The 20076-nt window shown below is 37.9% G+C and overlaps 5 protein-coding genes across 5 annotated transcripts; 3 read left to right on the top strand and 2 right to left on the bottom strand.

Moving 5' to 3' along the window:
• Positions 1-63: 63 nt before the first annotated feature.
• On the top strand, positions 64-5982 carry LOC113684246 (putative E3 ubiquitin-protein ligase DTX2). Its single transcript, XM_027201589.2, has 7 exons — positions 64-401; positions 1851-2327; positions 2895-2962; positions 3126-3287; positions 3781-3945; positions 4505-4594; positions 4737-5982. Exons 1-7 carry the CDS (start codon positions 173-175, stop codon positions 4965-4967), a joined length of 1422 nt encoding a protein of 473 aa, XP_027057390.2. The 5' UTR covers positions 64-172; the 3' UTR covers positions 4968-5982.
• Positions 5566-9145, bottom strand: LOC113684275 (aspartate beta-hydroxylase domain-containing protein 2). The gene has a single exon (XM_027201623.2). The coding sequence runs from the start codon at positions 7212-7214 to the stop codon at positions 6237-6239; it is 978 nt and encodes a 325-aa protein (XP_027057424.2). The 5' UTR covers positions 7215-9145; the 3' UTR covers positions 5566-6236.
• Positions 7764-9730, top strand: LOC113684255 (F-box and leucine-rich repeat protein 13-like). The gene has a single exon (XM_027201601.2). The coding sequence runs from the start codon at positions 7764-7766 to the stop codon at positions 9141-9143; it is 1380 nt and encodes a 459-aa protein (XP_027057402.2). The 3' UTR covers positions 9144-9730.
• On the bottom strand, positions 9660-15377 carry LOC113685396 (D-amino-acid oxidase-like). The gene is made up of 6 exons (XM_089190092.1): positions 12213-15377; positions 11869-11951; positions 11049-11298; positions 10838-10928; positions 10461-10715; positions 9660-10335 (listed from the first exon to the last, which is right to left on the bottom strand). The coding sequence occupies exons 1-6, from the start codon at positions 12258-12260 to the stop codon at positions 9860-9862; spliced, it is 1203 nt and encodes a 400-aa protein (XP_089046218.1). The 5' UTR covers positions 12261-15377; the 3' UTR covers positions 9660-9859.
• A 312-nt stretch (positions 15378-15689) lies between these two features.
• Positions 15690-18076, top strand: LOC113684265 (D-amino-acid oxidase-like). Its single transcript, XM_027201611.2, has 6 exons — positions 15690-15836; positions 16084-16166; positions 16317-16566; positions 16688-16778; positions 16974-17228; positions 17351-18076. The coding sequence occupies exons 1-6, from the start codon at positions 15771-15773 to the stop codon at positions 17824-17826; spliced, it is 1221 nt and encodes a 406-aa protein (XP_027057412.2). The 5' UTR covers positions 15690-15770; the 3' UTR covers positions 17827-18076.
• Positions 18077-20076: the final 2000 nt, after the last annotated feature.

Genomic DNA, 20076 nt, shown 5'->3' with positions numbered 1-20076 from the left:
CATTGGCTATCAAGATGTAAGCTAAGCCAATCAAAGATACTAATCCATTGTAAAGAAATAATTGAGTCGCGATTCCTAAGCTAACAGTTTTGTAGCGCGAAAAGAAGAACTAGATTTATTTCGATTTTTAATATATTCAAATCTGTCCTAAACTCTCTCTTTGTTTTGTGGGATGAGTTCTACCTCCCAGAAAAGCGGTGTGGTAGTTTGGGAGTGGGAGGAAAGACATGGTCTCTGGATTCCTTACCAAGCAGATGTTGTTGAATACTTGGAAGAGAAGTATTTGAGGTTAAAGCAAAGGGTATCCAAAAAGTCCACCGTAAGTTTGGGAAAACGCTTCTTTGGTTTACTCTCCTATGAAGTTGATCTTGTAAATATGGAACAGCAAAGAACGGAAACAGGTGAGAGCTCACGTGGTATGCTTGTTCTTTTAAATTTCGCCAATTTCCTGAACGAAGGTTAACGAACCCAAGAGCTGCTCATCTCGGAAACCGGAAGTAAATTGAAGCTCAGCTTACAAACTTTGGCTGAGTCACATAAAATTGTAATTTTGGATGAGACCCTTCACCCTTAAGTGCTGTCAGTACGGTGCAAAATGAAAGGAAAAAATGAGACATTAAGGGGGAGTGGGGGCAGATTATCATGGACAAGATGTTGTTCTGTTTGTTTACACACAAGACTTGGAACTATTCCTTTGAAGTGTGCCTCGCTTTCCATGAAGTTGGTAGAAATCTTCAGGCCAATTTTGAATGTGGAAGTTTCTAGTGAATTATGTAATAACTTCCTCATAAAAATGGGAAATAGTTGCGGAACGAATTTTTGGTTTACAGTTATTTAGTAGTGAAAGATTTTCCAACTTAAAAAGCCAAAAGACAAGATAGAGAAAGAGGCTTCCAGAGGAATTGTGTACAAGATCAAATGTAAAGATTGTAATTGTGTTTATGTTGGTCAGACATCATGCGCACTAAAAGCATGCATGAAAGAACACAGAAAGGCCTAGCAACATTGGATGAAAACTCTTTGTTGGCCAAACACCATATGCTTCACAGTCACCAAATGGATTTGGAGACTGCTGAAATTGTTGACAGGTCATCTGCATGGCAACAAAGACTAATTCTTGAACCTTGGCATTCCATGTGAGATAGAAATACTATAAACAAACACATAATGCGACCAAACATATACAATAACATTAAGAATTTTTAGAGCCATTAAAAGTACCATAGAGACTATTGTTACACTTAAAAATTCCTTCAAGATTTAGCTTTATCACACATCGTGGACATATACCAAGCAGGACGCTGTTAGACATTTGCATTTTTATCTTTGCTGAAGAAGGCAATAGTAGTAGCTGAAAGGTTCAGAACAATATATTTTTTAGCCAGTGTCAACTTTTTTTTATTCTTTTTATCAAAATTTTTATTCAGTAGTAATCATGGTAAAATTATTTGAATGTAGGGGACTAAAGATGGCAGTCTTGTTGGTGATTTTAGCTGACTAATAGCTCTAATACACAGCTCTGCCCCCACAGTATCACCCAGAGGTTAAACCCTTCACACTGCAACATCAGTATCCATTTTTCTCTTATACTATACATTTCCTCTGGTACTGACAAGAAAAATTCATGTAGGTTGGCAATCATTTCCTTTAACCTTATGATCTTCATCAACAATTCAGCAGTATTACTGTAAGGAGAAATTAGATGCTGGTCACTCTTAAGGTCTAAAAGGAGTTCAGACTAATACCCAATCCAAGGGGAGCAATAGTACTCTCAGTGGATCATGCCACACAAACTGGGAAAAAGCCTTGGCAGTCACCTCATTCAACAATTCTTTATATTTGAATTCCAGGGAGATTAAGAAAGGTCAGGAGAAATGTTTATCAAAGCAACTCAGTACCAGGATGTGGAATAAGATGGGAGTGGTATAATGATATAGTCTGGGTTGCATATGACATTCCAACATCAGAAGTAATTGAACAAGCATACAAGTCTAATATGCCAACATTGGATTTGTCACACACACCTGTTGCAATTCCAAATTATGTGTACTTTCGAGGGCATATCATAAAACAGGTCAATAAACATACACATTTTGAAAGAGAAGTGAAGAGATTAACACACCAGAAGTATCCAAAGGATACTCTGGCCTTGAAAACTACTGGGGTATCCACTAACAGCAGAGGGAATACCTTGACCTCCATGAATGGCCGGTCGGCCTCTAAGCATACCACACCTTCAAAATCCACTGTTTCGAGCACAAGACAAAGTGTGAAAACCAGTGGTACTGTGAAGAGAATGAAGAAGATGAAAGTTGAAGATTCTCAAGGTAAAGAAATCAGCCTTTGCTATAATTTTTATTTTTTCACTTGATTTCTATGATTAGTTCCACCCAGATTTTTGTGGAGTTGGGGCTAAGCCTAATGCATTAACCCTGTCAGTCTTGTGATCTAAATTTCAATTCTTTATACTATCTCCTGTATATTTTGAAAGATTTTATTTCTGAGAATTTTGTGTTGAATCAGACAGTGTCTGCTGATTGATATGTATCTATCTTCTTAACACACTTCTGCTCAAAACTTTATTGATTTGTAAGGAGAAATTCCGTTTTGGTCACACCAAAATGTTTTGGGAGTTAATTAGTTAGTCTGAGAATTTGGTGTTTGATCAAGTTAACAACTTCTACCTGATATATTTGAGTATTCTCATAACCTGTTTGCTGGATAGTGCATGGATATTGTAGGGAGAAGTTACTTGTTAATCACTTCTGGCAGTTGAACTCATAGATGGGAGCTAAAATGAAAGCAATTGACAATTACAGGGTTTGAGTACTACTCTTCATGGACACTTAAAGGTGGTGTGGGGTTATTTGAAAGTTTTTTACTTCTTTCTCCAGATGTTGGTGCAACAGCTGCGGATCCCCTTTCTGAATTCTGTAATGACTTAGCAACAGCTCCAGATGAGGTATTTAACAATTAGTTGTACTAGAGTGTAGCTGTTTATTTTTTCAACAATCTATTTGCCCATCCATTTTTGGTAGAATCCAATTTTCTTATCATTACTTTGCATTGAAGTTTAATTTTTTGTTTAGTAATACAGGTTTTCTTCTACTTTTTGTTATCTACAGGATTGTGCTATTTGTTTTGAAAAGCTCTGCAATGTCTCCTCATTTGACGACAAAACTGAAGACAGTGGAAAAGCACAATCTTCAAATATCAAAGAGTTGAGCCAGTGCAAACATGCATTTCATGCCTCTTGTCTCCAAGCAATGTATGACAGTGGACCCAAAGTAAGATAGGGAGATATATCACTCACAGTGCTTCCATTTTATAGTTATACTCCATTGTTTTTGAATTACAATTGGGAATAGTCTCTCTAGACCATTTTATTTTCTCTCTCTAACTAAGCCTAATTATGTCTGGTGCTTTCAATAAGACCCAGTACCTGCTAAAGCTCCTGCAGATATTCTTTTGTGAATTGCTGGGTATAAGTCAAATTTACAGAACCAAAAAAATTAATTAAGTAACAGAAAAAAATTGGCAGTCAATTTAGTATTGGAGTACTCATCTTATTTATTTTCAAATTCTGAGGTCTTTGATTGTTTGATTTGTTCTGTTCACAGGTGGTTTTCTGTTTCTGCTTGTTTCATGTGTTCAAAAGGATCAATTGGTCAATGTTGAAGACTAATAAAGAGTGGCCAAACCAGTTAGATTTGTTGTCTGAGAACTGATTATGCCTTGTAAGTTTTTTTTTTTTTTTTTTTTTTTTACCTTTAATCATAGGATGGAAGTCTGCAGTGCCCGACTTGTAAAGCAATTCACGGCATTAAACATGGTAATCAGCCTGAAGATGGTGTTATGGATGTCACTTACTCGCAAAGAAGCCTTCCAGGCCATGCTGACTGTGGAATGATCACAATTATATATGACTTCTGCAGTGGAATACAGGTATTATTATTATTATTATTTATTTTTTATTATTATTATTTTACCCTTTTTAATCTGTGATTGTCTATTCATCTGGTCTTTCCTTGTGACAGTTTGTATTAACCTTTTAATCGAATTCCAATTTTTAATAATCATTGTCATCTTGGGAAATATCACAACTGCCTGAAATGCAGGAAAATGCAGTTGGCCAAGATGTTTTAATCCTTTAACTACCATGAGTGACTAACACAGAATTTTTCCTTATAATGTCAATACAATATCAAGTGGACAAGTGATGAGTGATGAGAATAAAGAAAAATATCAATTAGGGGATTAAAAGTTGATCCAATATTAAATTCTCCAAACTAACATCACAAGAGCTGTATTGCCGATGGTTAGGAGAATTACTAATGAGATATTGGGAGTTTAAAGGTTAATTTTGATTGGTTGGGAAAGTGGAGCAAATTTTTTAGAACAATCACCAAATGAAGTAAAGAAAAACCAAAGACATTCCAAATTACTTTTGACACTCAATTGAAAATTGTTCCATATTTTTTATTGATTGTTTTGTTAATCATAGGGACCAGAACATCCTAATCCTGGGAAAACATACAGTGCAAGAGGATTCCCACGAACATGTTACTTGCCAGATAACGAGAAGGGGAAAAAGGTAGTTTGCCTAACATATTCATGCATGTGCTCTGTTGCAGTCTGTATACATGTGAAATATAACACTGGACCTGAAATAATGCAAAATGTGTCTTTAGAGAGCACTAGTTCAAATTTAATCAAATTGAAACTTTTTTGGACAGGTGTTAAAGCTCTTGAGGAAAGCTTGGAAAAGAAGATTAATTTTCACTATTGGTACTTCCTCGACAACTGGAGAAGATGGTACAGTTGTTTGGAATGAAATCCACCACAAAACAGAACCATTTTCAAACCATATGGGACATGGCTTTCCAGACCCAAACTATCTGGACAATGTTCTTGCAGAGCTGGCAGCACAGGGTGTCAAAGATGATGTAGAAGTCACTGTAATATAATACTAAGTAACATACTACAAATTGTGTGTGTAGTCTTGTCAAACTTTGATTTTCTTAATATAAACAAATAATTGTTGTTGGAAAAATAGCTGTGTTCTGGTTATGAATCAATTTTTTCCCTCTGTTTTGTTTCTGAATATTGTTATAACTATCGGTGATAGGTAATATATTAACTGATTTTGTAACCAATGTATGGGTAACAGGGTAAGTTAGTATCATCAACAGAATTGATAACAAAATTGGCCTCTGTAAAGAGTTTTAAAGCTGTGAGATAGTTTTTAGTAACTTGGGTGGAATTAACCTTGGGGAAAAAACATAACTTTTGAGGGACAGAGATAGCCCACTCTTTTTGCAGGAAGTTAATGTTATAATTTTATTATGGTTTAACCCTTTCTATCTTAACATCAGTATACATATTCTCCATACCGTTCTTTATACATTTCCTATGGTGCTGACAAGGAGAATTTGTTTAACAATCAAAAGCTTCTACAGATGGAGATCATTTCATTTATTCCATGACCATACTGTTTGATTCGGGAGTGATATTGTAGGAAGAAATTAGATGCTAGTCACTCTTAGGTTTCAACAGATTAACATCTTTGAAAACAATTTCATTTTCTTTTTCTCTGATTTATATTTATTAACATAATTGCAATATACGTAATGTGCTTTGAAAAATTTTTAAATCAATAAGGCATTAGAACCACAACATATAGTATTCGCTTTGTGACTGGTAAGAATGAAAAAGGATGTTTGTCTACTAATCATGACTACAGATTTGAGCCTTACTTTTTTGGTATTTTCTTAAAATGAATCAGTCATGCATATAGCACCTGGGAAAGATTGAGTAATTTATTTGAAGTAGGAAATAATAATTATAGTGGAAATAGGTAACAAACATAATACCTAATTGAAAAAACATATTGTCAAGTTTTACTATATTGTGTCTTTTTTTCCCCTTGGAACACTATGGAAAACACTACATACCAAAGAAATAAAATTCTGGTTGAGACAATTTCAGTCATCAATTTTTTTTCTGAGGTGTATTCTCAATATCAGCTCAAAGGGACTGAGAAAGTCGGACCTTTTGAAAGGAAATACCTCTGGTTAAAACTTCATTCAAAAGACTAAAGAAAACCAGTAGTGTACCACTCCAAAATAGAGTTGCAGATTAATTGATGCTCCTAATTTAAACATGGAAACTTCATTTTTTAATGGCCCTTTCGGTATTTCATTTTAAATGAAACCAACAATTGTGACGTGGAAAAGTTATGGTATGTCTGCAACGTGTGAACGCGGTGGGAACATGAATGCAAGTGCTTCCTTTTCCACTGCTGTGATCTCTGGATGCCATAGGTCTACCATGAGAACAACTCTTTCACTGTCCACGCCTTTGTGCCACGCTTCATGAAGAAAAGAATCGTCAAACAGCAAAAGTTCTCTTTCATTCCACATTCTTTCTTGGCCGTTCACACACAAGCGACAATTGTTCGGAACATAGAGAGGCAAATGACACCTTATCCTGCAATTTGTAGGGCCGTAGTGAGCAGTTATGTGTGTTCCAGCTCGAACAACTGAAAACAATGCATTACCAAATGAGCAACCTTCTATAATCAATTCTACGGATTCGATGATCTCTACGCTTAGCGGGCACTTCCTGCAGTTGTTAACAACTCTTTCCCCTTGATTTATCAAGTGATATACTAACCAGTCCCCTTCGGGTGTTGAATTCTTTACCCATCCCTCATCACTTGCGTTAAATCGGATTTGGTTGAATTCTGACCGTATCATTTCAAAGTTCTCGGAGCAGACCAAAGTTGTTAGTTGATCTGAGAGGAAGTCATGCCAAGGTCTGCCAGACAATCCGTATAGATAAAACACTGTGGGTTTTTGTGCAGATGAGAAATTATTCCTCTTCTTTTGTGTCCTGTTGTATTCGATTGCTTTGTACAGGCGATCAAGTTCACCCTTGTCCGATTTTACCCGTGCAAACTCGTCCAGTTTTGTCAACAATAGTTCAGCTGTTTTCGACGGCGATTTTGTTAACTTGTGAGAGCATCGGAGGCATTCCGAAGATCGACAAAAATTTGTATCAACTAAGTTTGATATATGGCTATCCCTTTCGTAACTGAAAAATTTGGTCAAAATTTTTGCAGTAAATAGCACAGCTACAGCTACCAGTCCTTTAAAGATAAAATTGAATACAAAGGAAGAGATTTGCCAAAGATGCTCTTCTTCGTCCGCCATGTTTGTTTTGAAAGAAGTGTAGTACCAGTCTCTTCGCTGAAATCAATTGACCAACGCAGTTACGCATTTGGCAAGTTAACATCACAACTCTTGCGATCTGTGGTTCCACATGTTTAAGATTTATTTCGATGGACCTTAAAATAAATGTGTGAGACCTTCCCTATTTTTTATAATCGCTCTGTAACAAAAGATTCCTAATCGCAAGTATTTATCTTGCGCTCAACTGCTCAGTTTCTCCGTTTCTTTAACGGCGAGCGATTGGAAAGGCAGATCCAACCATTGAATTGGGAGGCCACTTATTGTCATCTCAAACTATGCGGTTAAGACTTGAAGTAAGTGCTCAGAGAAATATTCTCCAGTTGCAGCTGCCATAACCATCACAAAATGTTATTACCTGTAACTCCCTAATTAGAAAAAAGCGCGCGCATTTAGGGTCATTTATTACGTCGTTAATAAGAAGCGAAATCTCCAATGATTTATAGGTTGTCACCATGACATATTATCAACAATTTGTTTGACGGCGAGCTGAATTCGAGTTACTTTAAACCCATGGATGAAGGTCATACGTCTTTTGTGCTCCATGATATGCCAGATTCCATAATATTACAGATATTCTGTCAATTTACGATCAAAGAACGCCTTTTGTTGCGACGAGTATGTTGGAGGTGGCACCACCTTTTGAAGGACTACAGCGTGTGGAGGAGTATCGATCTTAGTGAGGACTGCTCCCTATCGAGTAAGGTCAATAAAACCATCCTGGAAGGTTGGATCACAGCCTGGGGTAAGACTATTCAGCATATGGATGTTAGCGACTGCAGGTGGCTTACAGATCTCGTTATTCAAAAAGTCGCGCAAAATTGTGCGGATCTCCGTGACTTAAACGTGGAAGGCTGCTTCCAAGTATCCGACACAGGAATGAACGCGATAGCCTCAAACTGCAAGCGCTTAAAGAAGCTAAACGTTTTTCTTAGCGGGGTGTCGGAACAAGGTTTTGAGAGATTTTTAACGCAGTGCCCAAACTTAGAGGATATTAAGTTGGGGAGTAGAGGAAATTGCAATCGTATGGTAGTGTCTGTGTGTAGTAGTGTGAAAGATTTAAAAGCAATCTCCATTCATGATGTTATCCCGTTTGACGAGGGCGAACCAGTGGTAGATGACCTTTCGCTGTGGAGGCTATGCACTTGTTTCCCAGGGTTGACAGCCATTGATCTTACGTGGTGTTGTTTCATCACTGATGATGCTTTATTTGCACTTCCGTTTTGCTGTCCAAATCTCAAGTCTCTCACTATTCGGGAATGTCATCAAATTTCAGACCGCGGAATTCGTGCCGTGTTCCAAATTTGCCATTTAACCTTATCAAAAGTACACCTGGAACGTCTTTACAGCATCACAGACGTTCTTACTCTCTCACCGGAAGACCTTAAACCTTTTCCTAATCTGTCATACCTTAAACTGATCGACACATCTATTTCCGACATCGGCGTCGCGAAGATTGCCGAGAAAAGCCCGAACTTACAAACTCTCATTGTTGGAGAGCATTGTTTTAATCCATACAACATCCATGGTGGTTTTATTCCCACCATCGCAGAAACTTGTCAAAAGTTGAGACGATTCAAATTATATTCAGGAAGAATGAAGGACAATTATTTGATTGCTATTGGCGAAAATATACCTTTTATAACCGACCTCTATCTCGGCGATTGTCGTGACTGTACATCTCAAGGGTTAGAGAGGATAATTTTGTGCTGCCGCTGGTTGCAAATATTGCACATTCTAAACTGTTCCCATGTAACCAATAAGACACTGGTTCTTATCTCGCGGAACTTGACGGATCTCAGAGAATTAGAGATTCTAAATTGTAGGAGTATCACCACATTAGATGTTCTAGGACTCAAACAAAAGTTACCAAGGTGCGACGTCCGGTATTAACTGTGAGTGGATAGCACTAAACTCCAAAGATGAATGCTTCGTATTTGCCTCTTATTCATTCGAAGAAGATTTGCAAGGAAAATTTTGGGTTCCATCGAAGCATTCTTTGTCACCCAAGTTAGCACTCTTGTGTTGCGCGTGTGAGTGAAACAATATCCTAATTCATCCAAGAAGCGGCCTAGAAGAGTTGTACGTCGATTACAGTGTGTGGAAGAGATATCGAGAATCATGTACCCTTGGGTATGCGCCTTAAGTCTTTCTTTGTTCTAAAGATATCACTTCCCTTTATATTGGAAGCAAACGACCCAATTTGAAAGACTTCATCGAACTAAAGTTATACTTCACTTCTATAATTAAACTTTTTTGGCGGTCTCAGTCTTAGTTACCGGACCGACCTCTACTATGTGGTTTTAAGAATGGACAGCTACTCCCAAGATCTGAAGCTGACTAATTCTCCATTCGGAAGTTCAATCGCTTTCAGTGGACCTTATTCAGGTATCAAATACAAGCAAGATATGTTTTCAATTATAATGACTTTGATTAAATATTTGCTTCCAATTCCACAATAAAAAATATGTTACAAATTTCTTTGAAATTGTCATATTTATAATTATTCTATAAATTATTCTGTTAAATATACAATGTACACACGAATTTCTCTATTCAGTCAAAACACTCTTATCTCAAAGCTAAAACAGAAAAAGATGGAGAAAGGTTCAAAGCTTTGAAAGATAAATCTGTGGTCTTTTAAAAACACGATCCACCATAGCACTGGCTTCAATAGCACAGCCCCATGAGAAAGTCACACCCGAGCCCCCATGTCCATAGTTGTGCAGAAGAGAAGGACACACAGGATCCCACTCCAGACGAACGTTACCATGGCGAGCAGGACGCAGGCCTACCAACACTTCCTCTACATTATCGTCTCCATAGTTACGGAGGGGTGGATAGAACTCCTTTACTTTCTCAAACATTTTTCTGATTGGTGGATAATCAAGTGTCAGATCTCTGTCCCACTGATGAGGTTGTACCATTCCACCTAGCCACAATTTGTCGTCACCTCTCGGTAGAATGAACACGAAGCTTTGTCCTTCTTTATCTGACTCATCGAACTCCTTGATTATAGAGATGCACATGGAGTGATTGAGTTTGGGCATCAAACTACCGTCGTTTCTCACTTTAAGAATCACCCCTGGAATGACAAAATGTAAAGAGTTATCAGTAATCGAGGCCAAAACCCAATTCTTATCAATTACAATCGGCCCACATAGGATGCCCAACATATATGATTTAGTAGGACATACACAAGTTATTTACCTCTTAGGGGGTAGACATCTTCATCTCCTGCCAGTTCTTTGGCGTTAAGTCCGGAGCAGTTGAATATCAGCTGAGCTTTGTATTTCTTTTTCAAGTCTTCTGCCTGATCTCTCAACAATCCGTGAATCTCATCGTGTACAAAGCGACAGCCTTTGTCACGACACTGTTTGTAAAGCCACTGCATGTAGGTGACTGTGTCAACCATGGGAGCCATATGTTGATATGCGTCCACAACACCAGTGTCTGTGTTCACACCTGAAGGAGAAAAAAAGCGCCTTATTAATTTAATGGTCTGTTTAGATGCCTTGCATATCTACTTCGTTTGAAAAAAAAAAGATTAAGAATAGAGAGAAAATGTTTGCTATGATCTAACTTACCAGTTTCATCGATGAGTTTGGCGTCATGGCGAAATCCTGGCAAATGATTGAGCTCATTCATCTTTTCTAACTGTTGAGGCAGATTATTCACCTAAAGAAAGAGAGAGAAAGAGTAAGATCGAGAGAACTATTCAGATTTATCAGAGTCTAATAGTAACAATAATAACAAGACGATACGACGGATAAGAATATGCGGCAAATGTGGAGTTACCTTGTCCTTAAAGTAGAATATAGATTGTCTGAGGAAAGCTCCAGTTTCCTTTGAGTTCATAGCCAACTCCATGAACTTGGCATAGCCATCCATGCACCAAACCTTGGCTCTCTCCAGTGACTTTTCATTTGTGTGTCGCCCACAGACCGCTGGAGGCCACTCCCATAGAGCGCCAGCGATCTCAGAAGTGATGCGTTTACCGGAGGAGACTGGGGAGGCGTACTCCTTTGCTAAAACTGTCACTTTGAACCTATGAACGGTGAATGATTTAACAACATTAAAGAACATTTTCATTGCATCTTTATTTTAAAAAAGCCGCCTAAAGAATCGTCCCTATTTACTGTCTAAGAGTGGACAGGTTTAAAACCAAATTCTGTTTGTATAAAATGTGGATTTACTTCATTTTTTTTCCACTATGAGAATTCTTTGCAAGAAATGGAATGGCAGTATTTCGTAATCGGATTTGAACGCTGGCTTTTTTCCACTTGAAAATTAACTGTAGCCGTATTCACCAGCCTGTTTTGAGATCTTAGAAATCATCCTAAATAGCTGTGCGAATTGCACAAAGCCAGTAGCATTTATAAATATTTTTCTTTTTCTGAGCTCTGTGCTTCATGTTGTCAGTGATGGCTGCAGAGACAAATTTTGTCGCGTTTTTGCCGAAAAATCAGGAACCAAGCTTTCGTAACATGAAAGCCGCAAAAGTTCGCGGAAATGTCGCATATGCCTTGCATGATTGGGCTTTCACTTTCCGCTTTTGTCGCTGATCTTGTATAATCTTTTAATAGCCGGAAAAAATTTAGTCTAATTTTCAACTTACCCTTTATTCAACAACTGCAGAGCACTGGTCATTCCAACAACTCCGCCTCCAATAATTAACACACGAGGAGCTTTCTGAGAGTTCTAGAATCCAAGGGAGAAAATTCAGAAAATAGTTTCTTTCTTTATCTCCGTCAGGGCGGGATGTCTCGGTGGTTGATGTGCATTTTCAATGTAAAAAGTATTAATCTGATATGTTCTCCTAAATTTTCTTCATTTTTATCGAGTATTGACTAAGAACAATCATTTACCCTAATACAAAACAGTTCCTCGAAAAAATCAGATCACATACAGGTAATTCATCTTTTTTCCCGTAAATTCGTGCTCATATGTTAGAATCCTTACCTTGAGTTTCCTTGTGTTGTCTAAAGTTCTTCCAAACTGGAGAGCCATAGTCTTAAAGGTTGCTCCTAGAAGTTAAGATTACTTCTCAGGTATGTCTTCAGTGCTTTCTGTTTTCTAGAGTCTTCAAGCTAATGTTGTCCCTTTCGCCGACATTTTTCCCATTTTATAGCCATTTCAAACAAGGTGATATTAAAAATTCGGAAACAGGACAATTGTTCTTCCTTAATGACTGACGTCAGTGATTCATGAGGAATATTTGATGGGCAACATGTACTGAACTGACGCAAACTAACTTACGCGACAGTCACGTTCACCAATGAAAAATTACCTCTATCGTTTTTTCGCGCTCGTTAACGTCTGGGCGCAATTTTAAGTCGCTTTAGATGACAGATTCTTCTGATCAAATCATAGATGATGTACATAACGTGTTTATATTTGCGAAATTCATGTTAGCCAAAATCGGCGAATCCACACGTATTCCGTCAAAGCATGTCTTGGACAGTTTGACAATTAATCCCCCCTTGATGGATGATAAAATGTTTATCTCTGTATCCAATGCATTATTTCCTCCCACAGACTGCTAAGCAAACGCAGTGGAAGAACGTGACTGACCGACTGGGCGGTTTTTCCTAATTGCCACGTCCATGGCAACAGACGTGACAGTCACACAGCACAGAGGTCACGGATTGCAAGTCACGTAATCAAGTATTACCTACAACGTCAGAAACGAGTTCTTTTGCTTAAATTGTTGTTTTTCATTCCACTTTATACGGCCTTAGACCCTTTAAAAGAAGGAAAATACCGAACAAGATCACATCGAGGGTTCAAACTTTTCAAAGTTTTTAAGTTGAAGTTGGTGACTTGAACCAAAAAGGGGAACAAATTGATTTAGTATTCGTGATTGAGTGATAAATTTCCGGCTGATTGACGGCAAAACGTGTTCATAGATTTTTCCTCCGGCAATCTATCGTTCGCAAAAAGGTACACATTGCGTATTTTTTTTCTACCCTAAAAAAAGAAAATTAACAGTCCGGATGTACAAGGAAACTTTATTCACTCTTTGTTATTGTCCTTTCAAAAAATCTTTAATTATTTTGACATCTTTACATACTATTGTCACCGGGTGACGTGAGTGTTATCACAGCTTAACTTGCCTCATATAAATGACAAAGCAGTTTGATGTTTTTATTTTTTTCTGTGTCTAAGAGATTGGATAAATTCCTCAATCGCTATATGTGACGTTTAATATTCTGATTGTAAGAGAAATAGCTCATTGGAACATCCTGATATTAATCAACGTGGCATTCTCATCTATGTTTTATTTTTGCATGCGTTACGTCTTACTTCCTTTAGCAAATGGCCCCGAGTTGGGTAGCTGTGTAGCTCTCAGCATGGAGTAGCGAATAGCTTAGAACACAATTTTGTTTAACAATTTGAAAAAGCCGTAACTTAATTCAGGGACCGAAAAGCTTTTTAGGTAATTCCAATTGAGACCCAGGTTGGTCCAGCTAAAAGAGTCAGAATATTTGTCTTTGCTGTTAAGTTAAGACTCTGACGTAGTTTCAAATCTTTCCAAATGCTACCTGTTTTCACGCCCGAACACGGAGCCACTTACAATATAACAATTATCCGCTTTTGAGTCTATAGGTTTGCGACTATGCTCTTGTCAGAGAACCAAGACTATAATATAACAAAACACTCGCGCATGAAAAGCCGAGCAAAATTAGACAGAATATTACGCCTTAAGGAACCAAACAATATCCAACAATTTTGATTCCTTGGAGGACAATAGCAATGACTACAACGGCAATGACGACTTAAGAGATTTGTAGAAGAAAAAAAAAATGAAGCAGTAAATGACGAATAAAATGTAGAAAAAAATTCAGTCTAAATAGTGATGAAAACCCTAAATTGGTAGGACTGTATGCCCCATAAAAATTTTAAACCAGGTCTTTAGATTTAAAATAACTTTTGCGTGGTGCTTAATTTGAGTATAATTTCATTTTAATCCTTATATTCTTCAAGTCACGAAAGCGTTTTTTTGCTAACCCAACGGTCTAAAAAGTACAAGAGATTTTGGTTTTGCCTTATACAATGGGCTAGGCTGTACGCAAGCTGGCAGTAAACCAATTGATTTTTTGCTCCACTGTTGGCATCTAATCAATCCGCTAACAACAGATTTTCAAGAAGCATACTTAATTAATAAGCCCCCGTTCAAACTGGGCCCACGCACCTACATTTTATCACTTGCGTGTTCATGTATCAGTAACTTCTATATGATTAGTGATGAGAATTCGGAAATGCACATGGTGGAGGTGGTTTTTTCACGTTTTCTTCAAGTAAAATGCTATTTTTCTTTTTATTTTCGAGCGTTACACACGGAAATGAACTCATGACCTGTAACAGTTTACCAACTTATGTTTTTTTGTCTAGTCTCCACAGAAGAACAGCAAACTCCTTTTGACGCTATAAAGTAAACCTAGTGATCGTTCGCTCTGAGTCGAGTATACCTGATATGTCAATTTAAGGTCGTTTGACTCACCGCCTCTTGTTGGGTGGGCTTACTTCCGATGATTTAAATTAGCAGTTTGACGACACGTTTTCGATATGGGCCAGATTCATTGAGGCAAAACGGGCTGTATCTAACGATTTGATTGCGAGCCATCTTAGATCAAATTTGCCTCAAACTTGATAGGCATTTTCATTACGCCCCTCAAAATCTTTTCCCAACACAGGAATACTAAAAACTCATTGCCCGGAAAGCTGTCGCAGCCGGACAGCCTTTGCTCCAGGTTATTACGCAACGTTCGTGCTAGGTGCCTAATGTCATGCGTAATGCATAAATACGTGACTGGTGTATTGTGTGACAACAAGTCTGTTGCTATGGGCGAATAGCGTCTTCGAGGAGTCCACGTGGAAATGACGGGTCTGTCAGTAAGTCACGTTCTCAAATTAACGTTTTCTGAGAATTTTTGAGTGAAAGTAACATATCGAGAGAATATACATAGATGATAATTTCGTCCCCAATCCAGAGAGACTGAGTCGTTAATGTGTCGGTAGTTACCTAAGGCTTCTTTGCGAAAAAGTCACGTATTAGATACCTGCGACTTTGAAGATTTTAGCTGTCAGACAGTCCCCTCTCTCCCCTCCCCCCTCCTTAAAAAGAAAAAACAACAGCAACAGCTTTATATATAACTTAATTCAAAATACCTCCGATAGACACCGAACCTCTTTCCCACAAGAAACAGCTTACATCAATACATGTACTTTTTGACCTTTTTTTCTAACTTTTTTTAATGTGTGTACAGTAAACGTGACTTTGCCTATTATATGAGTTTGTCTGCGTCAGCACATGTTGCCCAGTCATGCATATTGACGTCACGCGTTCATAGAGAAAGGATTGCTCTATTTCCGAATTTTTCGATGCCCCCTTGTGTGACATGTCTATAAAACGGAGAATACATTTGCAAGTGAATCAGATCAGCTTGAAGACTCACGGAACAGAACTATAGGGGCTTGAAGACTCAAGGAACAGAACTATAAGGGCTTGAAGACGAAATGTTCACCGAAAACATGCCTGTTTTACAGTTTGGAACAACCTTGGACACCTCCAAAAAACTAAAAGTAAGAATTCTTAATCTTGTTAACTCGCAATGGAAAATATTTTAATCAAGCTTTCAGTGTCATTTGTAATTGTTGGTTCTCAGTAAAGTTTCCGACACTGACAAGATAGCGAAAACTGAGAGACAGCTTAGTACCGACTTGGAAAAACTCAAATTACAACTTGAAATATAGTGAGGGAAAAATTTATGAAAGAAAGGAACAACTTACACATAGAGGAACTGAACATACTTTTTTCGTTTCATCCTAGAACGCTCAGAAAGCTCCTCGTGTATTGATTATTGGTGGCGGAGTTGTTGGAATGACCAGTGCTTTACAGATGTTGAATAAAGGGTAAGTTTGTCACTGACTTATTTTTCTATATATGAAAAAAAGTTTGTAAAGAAGCGAAAAAAAATCGAGAGAAACATAAAGGTTTTGACGTCTTAGATCATTTGTTGGTGCCCAGTCTCATTTGTCCCTCAAATATCACCCTTGTTTTAGGTACAAAGTGACAGTCTTAGCGAAGGAGTACGCCTCCCCAGTCTCCTCCGGTAAACGTATCACTTCTGAGATCGCTGGCGCTCTGTGGGAGTGGCCTCCAGCGGTCTGCGGGCGACACACAAACGAAAAGTCACTGGAGAGAGCCAAGGTTTGGTGCATGGATGGCTATGCCAAGTTCATGGAGTTGGCTATGAACTCAAAGGAAACTGGAGCTTTCCTCAGACAATCTATCTTCTACTTTAAAGACAAGGTAATTCTTCATTTGCAGAACATTTTATCGGGGTAATCGTTTTGTCTTGTGTCCTGTAGTATTGAATTTATCTCTCAAATGTCAAAAAAGTTTTCAATTTAACACCAAACTCTTGCTTCAGGTGAACAATCTTCCTCAACAGTTGGAAAAGATGAACGAACTGAATCATTTGCCAGGATTCCGTCATGACGCCAAACTCATCGAAGAAACTGGTAAGTTTGATCATAGTAAAAAAGAAAAAAAAAGGGGCTTTCCCCTTTTCAATATTTTGCTGAACAATGAATAATCTTCGCTGAAAAGAGTCCACACTGAGAAAAAGGATTCCCGTTTGAACGCTTCGCTAACTACGAAGCTCTCCAATTGACAGCTAAATAAATAAGGAATATTGCTAATTTCTTCTCCTTCAGGTGTGAACACAGACACTGGTGTTGTGGACGCATATCAACATATGGCTCCCATGGTTGACACAGTCACCTACATGCAGTGGCTTTATAAACAGTGTCGTGACAAAGGCTGTCGCTTTGTACACGATGAGATTCACGGGTTGTTGAGAGATCAGGCAGAAGACTTGACAAAGAAATACAAAGCTCAGCTGATATTCAACTGCTCTGGACTTAGCGCCAAAGAACTGGCAGGAGATGAAAATGTCTATCCCCTAAGAGGTAAATAACTTGTGTATGTCCTACTAAATCATATGTGTTGGGCATCCTATGTGGGCCGATTGTAACAGACAAGAATTGAGTTGGCCTTGATTACCGATCTCTCTTTCCATTTTGCATTCCAGGAGTGATTCTTAAAGTGAGAAACGACGGAAGTTTGATGCCCAAACTCAATCACTCCATGTGCATCTCTATAATCAAGGAGTTCGACGAGTCAGATAAAGAAGGACAAAGCTTCGTGTTCATTCTACCGAGAGGTGACGACAAATTGTGGCTAGGTGGAATGGTACAACCTCATCAGTGGGACAGAGATCTGACGCTCGATTATCCACCAATCAGAAAGATGTTTGAGAAAGTAAAGGAGTTCTATCCACCTCTTCGTAACTATGGAGACGATGATGTAGAAGAAGTTTTGGTAGGCTTGCGTCCTGCTCGTCATGGTAACGTTCGTCTGGAGTGGGATCCTGTGTGTCCTTCTCTTCTGCACAATTATGGACATGGGGGCTCGGGTGTGACTTTCTCATGGGGCTGTGCTATTGAAGCCAGTGCTATGGTGGATCGTGTTTTTAAAAGACCACAGATTTACCTTTCAAAGCTATAACCTTTTTTCACCTTTTCCTGTTTTCGTAATTTATGAGCTCATTTTGAACTCCTTGTAGGAGAAAGGTCTTGAATCAGCTGTGTGATCGAAGGCTATTGAATGAATTGAGAATGTTACTTGTGCATTGTACATTTTATTTGTCAAAAAAAACAAAAAAACAAAAGTTGTATTATTATTTAAACGAAATTTGTACAATACTGTATGAAATAGTGTGCGAAGCGAATATTGAATAAAGATTATTTTTTGTAAATTATTTATTTCTTTATTTTGCCGCATGGCCGGAGCAGACCCCAATGAGTTCCATTACGACTCGAACTGTCGGAATTGATCAACATGTAACTCCTGAGCACAATTTTAAATATAAGTTAGCATGCAGATTATGGGAATATTTAAATTTTAGATATATTTATCGATAAACAGTGGATAGCGTGGAGGGCTTTGATTGGCTTCTGATACTCAGACGATCCGCACGGAATTTGCACCTGAAAATATTTCAATCGTTGCAGGAATAAATGAGTTGAAATCATCTTTTGGTTTCCTATTATTTCACTATCTTAGTGTTCACGAAAACAGCTAAGAAGCGGTGGATATACATCACCGCTTTGCGCCTCGGTTAATGTATCCCCCACTAGCCACCTCCCCGGTGAATAGTTGTTAATTAGGTATATCAAGTGGAGGGTTTGGTCATGATGAAACATCAAATTCTGAATTATTTAAAAGAATAATGTAACGATCAAAATGGGGACCTATTATCACTTTGTCGGGCATTACAGAGCACTTTGTGGACTTAAATGGAGAGTTTGGCGGGCTGAAATGTACTTCCTCTCACAAACTTCTAAGCAAACGCAGTGGAAGAACGTGACTGATATACACAGCACATAGGTCACGGATTGCAAGTCACGTAATCAAGTATTACTTATAGTGTCAGAAACGAGTTCTTTTGATTAAAAATTTTTGTTTTTCATTCCACTTTATACAGCCTTAGACCCTTTAAAAGAAGGAAAGTACCGAACAAGATCACATCGAGGGTTCAAACTTTTCAAAGCTTTTAAGTTGAAGTTGGTGACTTGAGCCAAAAAGGGGAACAAATTGATTTAGTATTCGTGATTGAGTGATAAATTTCCGGCTGATTGACGGCAAAACGTGTCCATAGATTTTTCCTCCGGCAATCTATCGTTCGCAAAAAGGTACACGTTGCGTGTACCTTTTTTTTTTACCTACCTTAATAAAAGAAAATTAACAGTTCGGATATACAAGGAAACTTCATTCACTCTTTATTGTTGTCCTTTCAAAAAATCTTAAATTATTTTGACATCTTTACCATTGTCACCGAGTGACGTGAGTGTTATCACAACTAAACTCGCCTCATACAAATGACAAGGCAGTTTGATGTTTTGATCATCAAGTTTCTAAAAGATCGGATAAATTCCTCAGTCGCTATATGTGACGTTTAGTATTCTGATTGTAAGAGAAATAGCTCATTGGAACATCGTGATATTGATTAAGTTGGCATTCTGATCTGTTTTATTTTTGCATGCGTTACGTCAACTCTTTCCCTTAACAAATGTCCCCGAATTGGGTGGCTGTGAAGCTCCCAGCATGGAGTAGCGAATAGCTTAGAACACAATTTTTTTGACAATTTGAAAAAGCCGTAACTTAATTCAGGGACCGAAAAGCTTTTTAGGCAATTCCAATTGAGGCCCGGGTTGGTCCAGCTAAAAGAGTCAGAATATTTGTCTTTGCTGTTAAGTTAAGACTCTGACGTAGCTTCAAATCTTTCCAAATGCTGCTTGTTTAAAGCATTTTCACGCCCGAACACGGAGCCACTTACAATATAACAATTATCCGCTTTTGAGTCTATAGGTTTGCGACTTTGTTTATAATATAGCAAAACACTCACGAATGAAAAGCCGAGTAAAATTAGACAGAATATTACGCGTTAAAGAACTAAACAATATCCAACAATTTTGATTCCTTGGAGAACAACAGCAATGACTACAAAAAATGACGACTTAAGAGATTTGTTGGCACGAGAAGAAAAAGTGAAGCAGTAAATGAAGAATAAAATGAAGCAAAAAAATTCAGTTTAAATAGTGATGAAAACCCTAAATTGGTAGCACTATATGCCCCATAAAAATTTTAAACCAGGTCTTTAGATTTAAAATAACGTTTGTGTGGTGATTAATTTGATTATAATTTTTTCATTTTTAATTCTTCAAGTCAGGAACGCGTTTTTTTGCTAACCCAACA

This window comes from Pocillopora damicornis, chromosome 12 (genome assembly GCF_964200805.1).
Source record: "Pocillopora damicornis chromosome 12, jaPocDami1.2, whole genome shotgun sequence".
In the NCBI taxonomy this organism is placed as follows: Eukaryota; Metazoa; Cnidaria; class Anthozoa; order Scleractinia; family Pocilloporidae; genus Pocillopora; species Pocillopora damicornis.
This window is presented reverse-complemented; position numbering and strand designations above follow the sequence as displayed.

Coding starts and splice junctions, on each gene's coding strand:
- LOC113684246 (XM_027201589.2), top strand. CDS start 173: ATGAGTTCTACCTCCCAGAAAAGCGGTGTGGTAGTTTGGGAGTGGGAG. Junction 402..1,850: donor ACAGCAAAGAACGGAAACAG/GTGAGAGCTCAC, acceptor TTTGAATTCCAG/GGAGATTAAGAAAGGTCAGG. Junction 4,595..4,736: donor ATAACGAGAAGGGGAAAAAG/GTAGTTTGCCTA, acceptor TTTTTTGGACAG/GTGTTAAAGCTCTTGAGGAA.
- LOC113684275 (XM_027201623.2), bottom strand. CDS start 7,214: ATGGCGGACGAAGAAGAGCATCTTTGGCAAATCTCTTCCTTTGTATTC.
- LOC113684255 (XM_027201601.2), top strand. CDS start 7,764: ATGGATGAAGGTCATACGTCTTTTGTGCTCCATGATATGCCAGATTCC.
- LOC113685396 (XM_089190092.1), bottom strand. CDS start 12,260: ATGGCTCTCCAGTTTGGAAGAACTTTAGACAACACAAGGAAACTCAAG. Junction 11,299..11,868: donor CTGCAGTTGTTGAATAAAGG/GTAAGTTGAAAA, acceptor CACCGTTCATAG/GTTCAAAGTGACAGTTTTAG. Junction 10,716..10,837: donor CAAACTCATCGATGAAACTG/GTAAGTTAGATC, acceptor TTTCTCCTTCAG/GTGTGAACACAGACACTGGT.
- LOC113684265 (XM_027201611.2), top strand. CDS start 15,771: ATGTTCACCGAAAACATGCCTGTTTTACAGTTTGGAACAACCTTGGAC. Junction 16,567..16,687: donor TCTTCTACTTTAAAGACAAG/GTAATTCTTCAT, acceptor CTCTTGCTTCAG/GTGAACAATCTTCCTCAACA. Junction 17,229..17,350: donor AAATGTCTATCCCCTAAGAG/GTAAATAACTTG, acceptor TTTGCATTCCAG/GAGTGATTCTTAAAGTGAGA.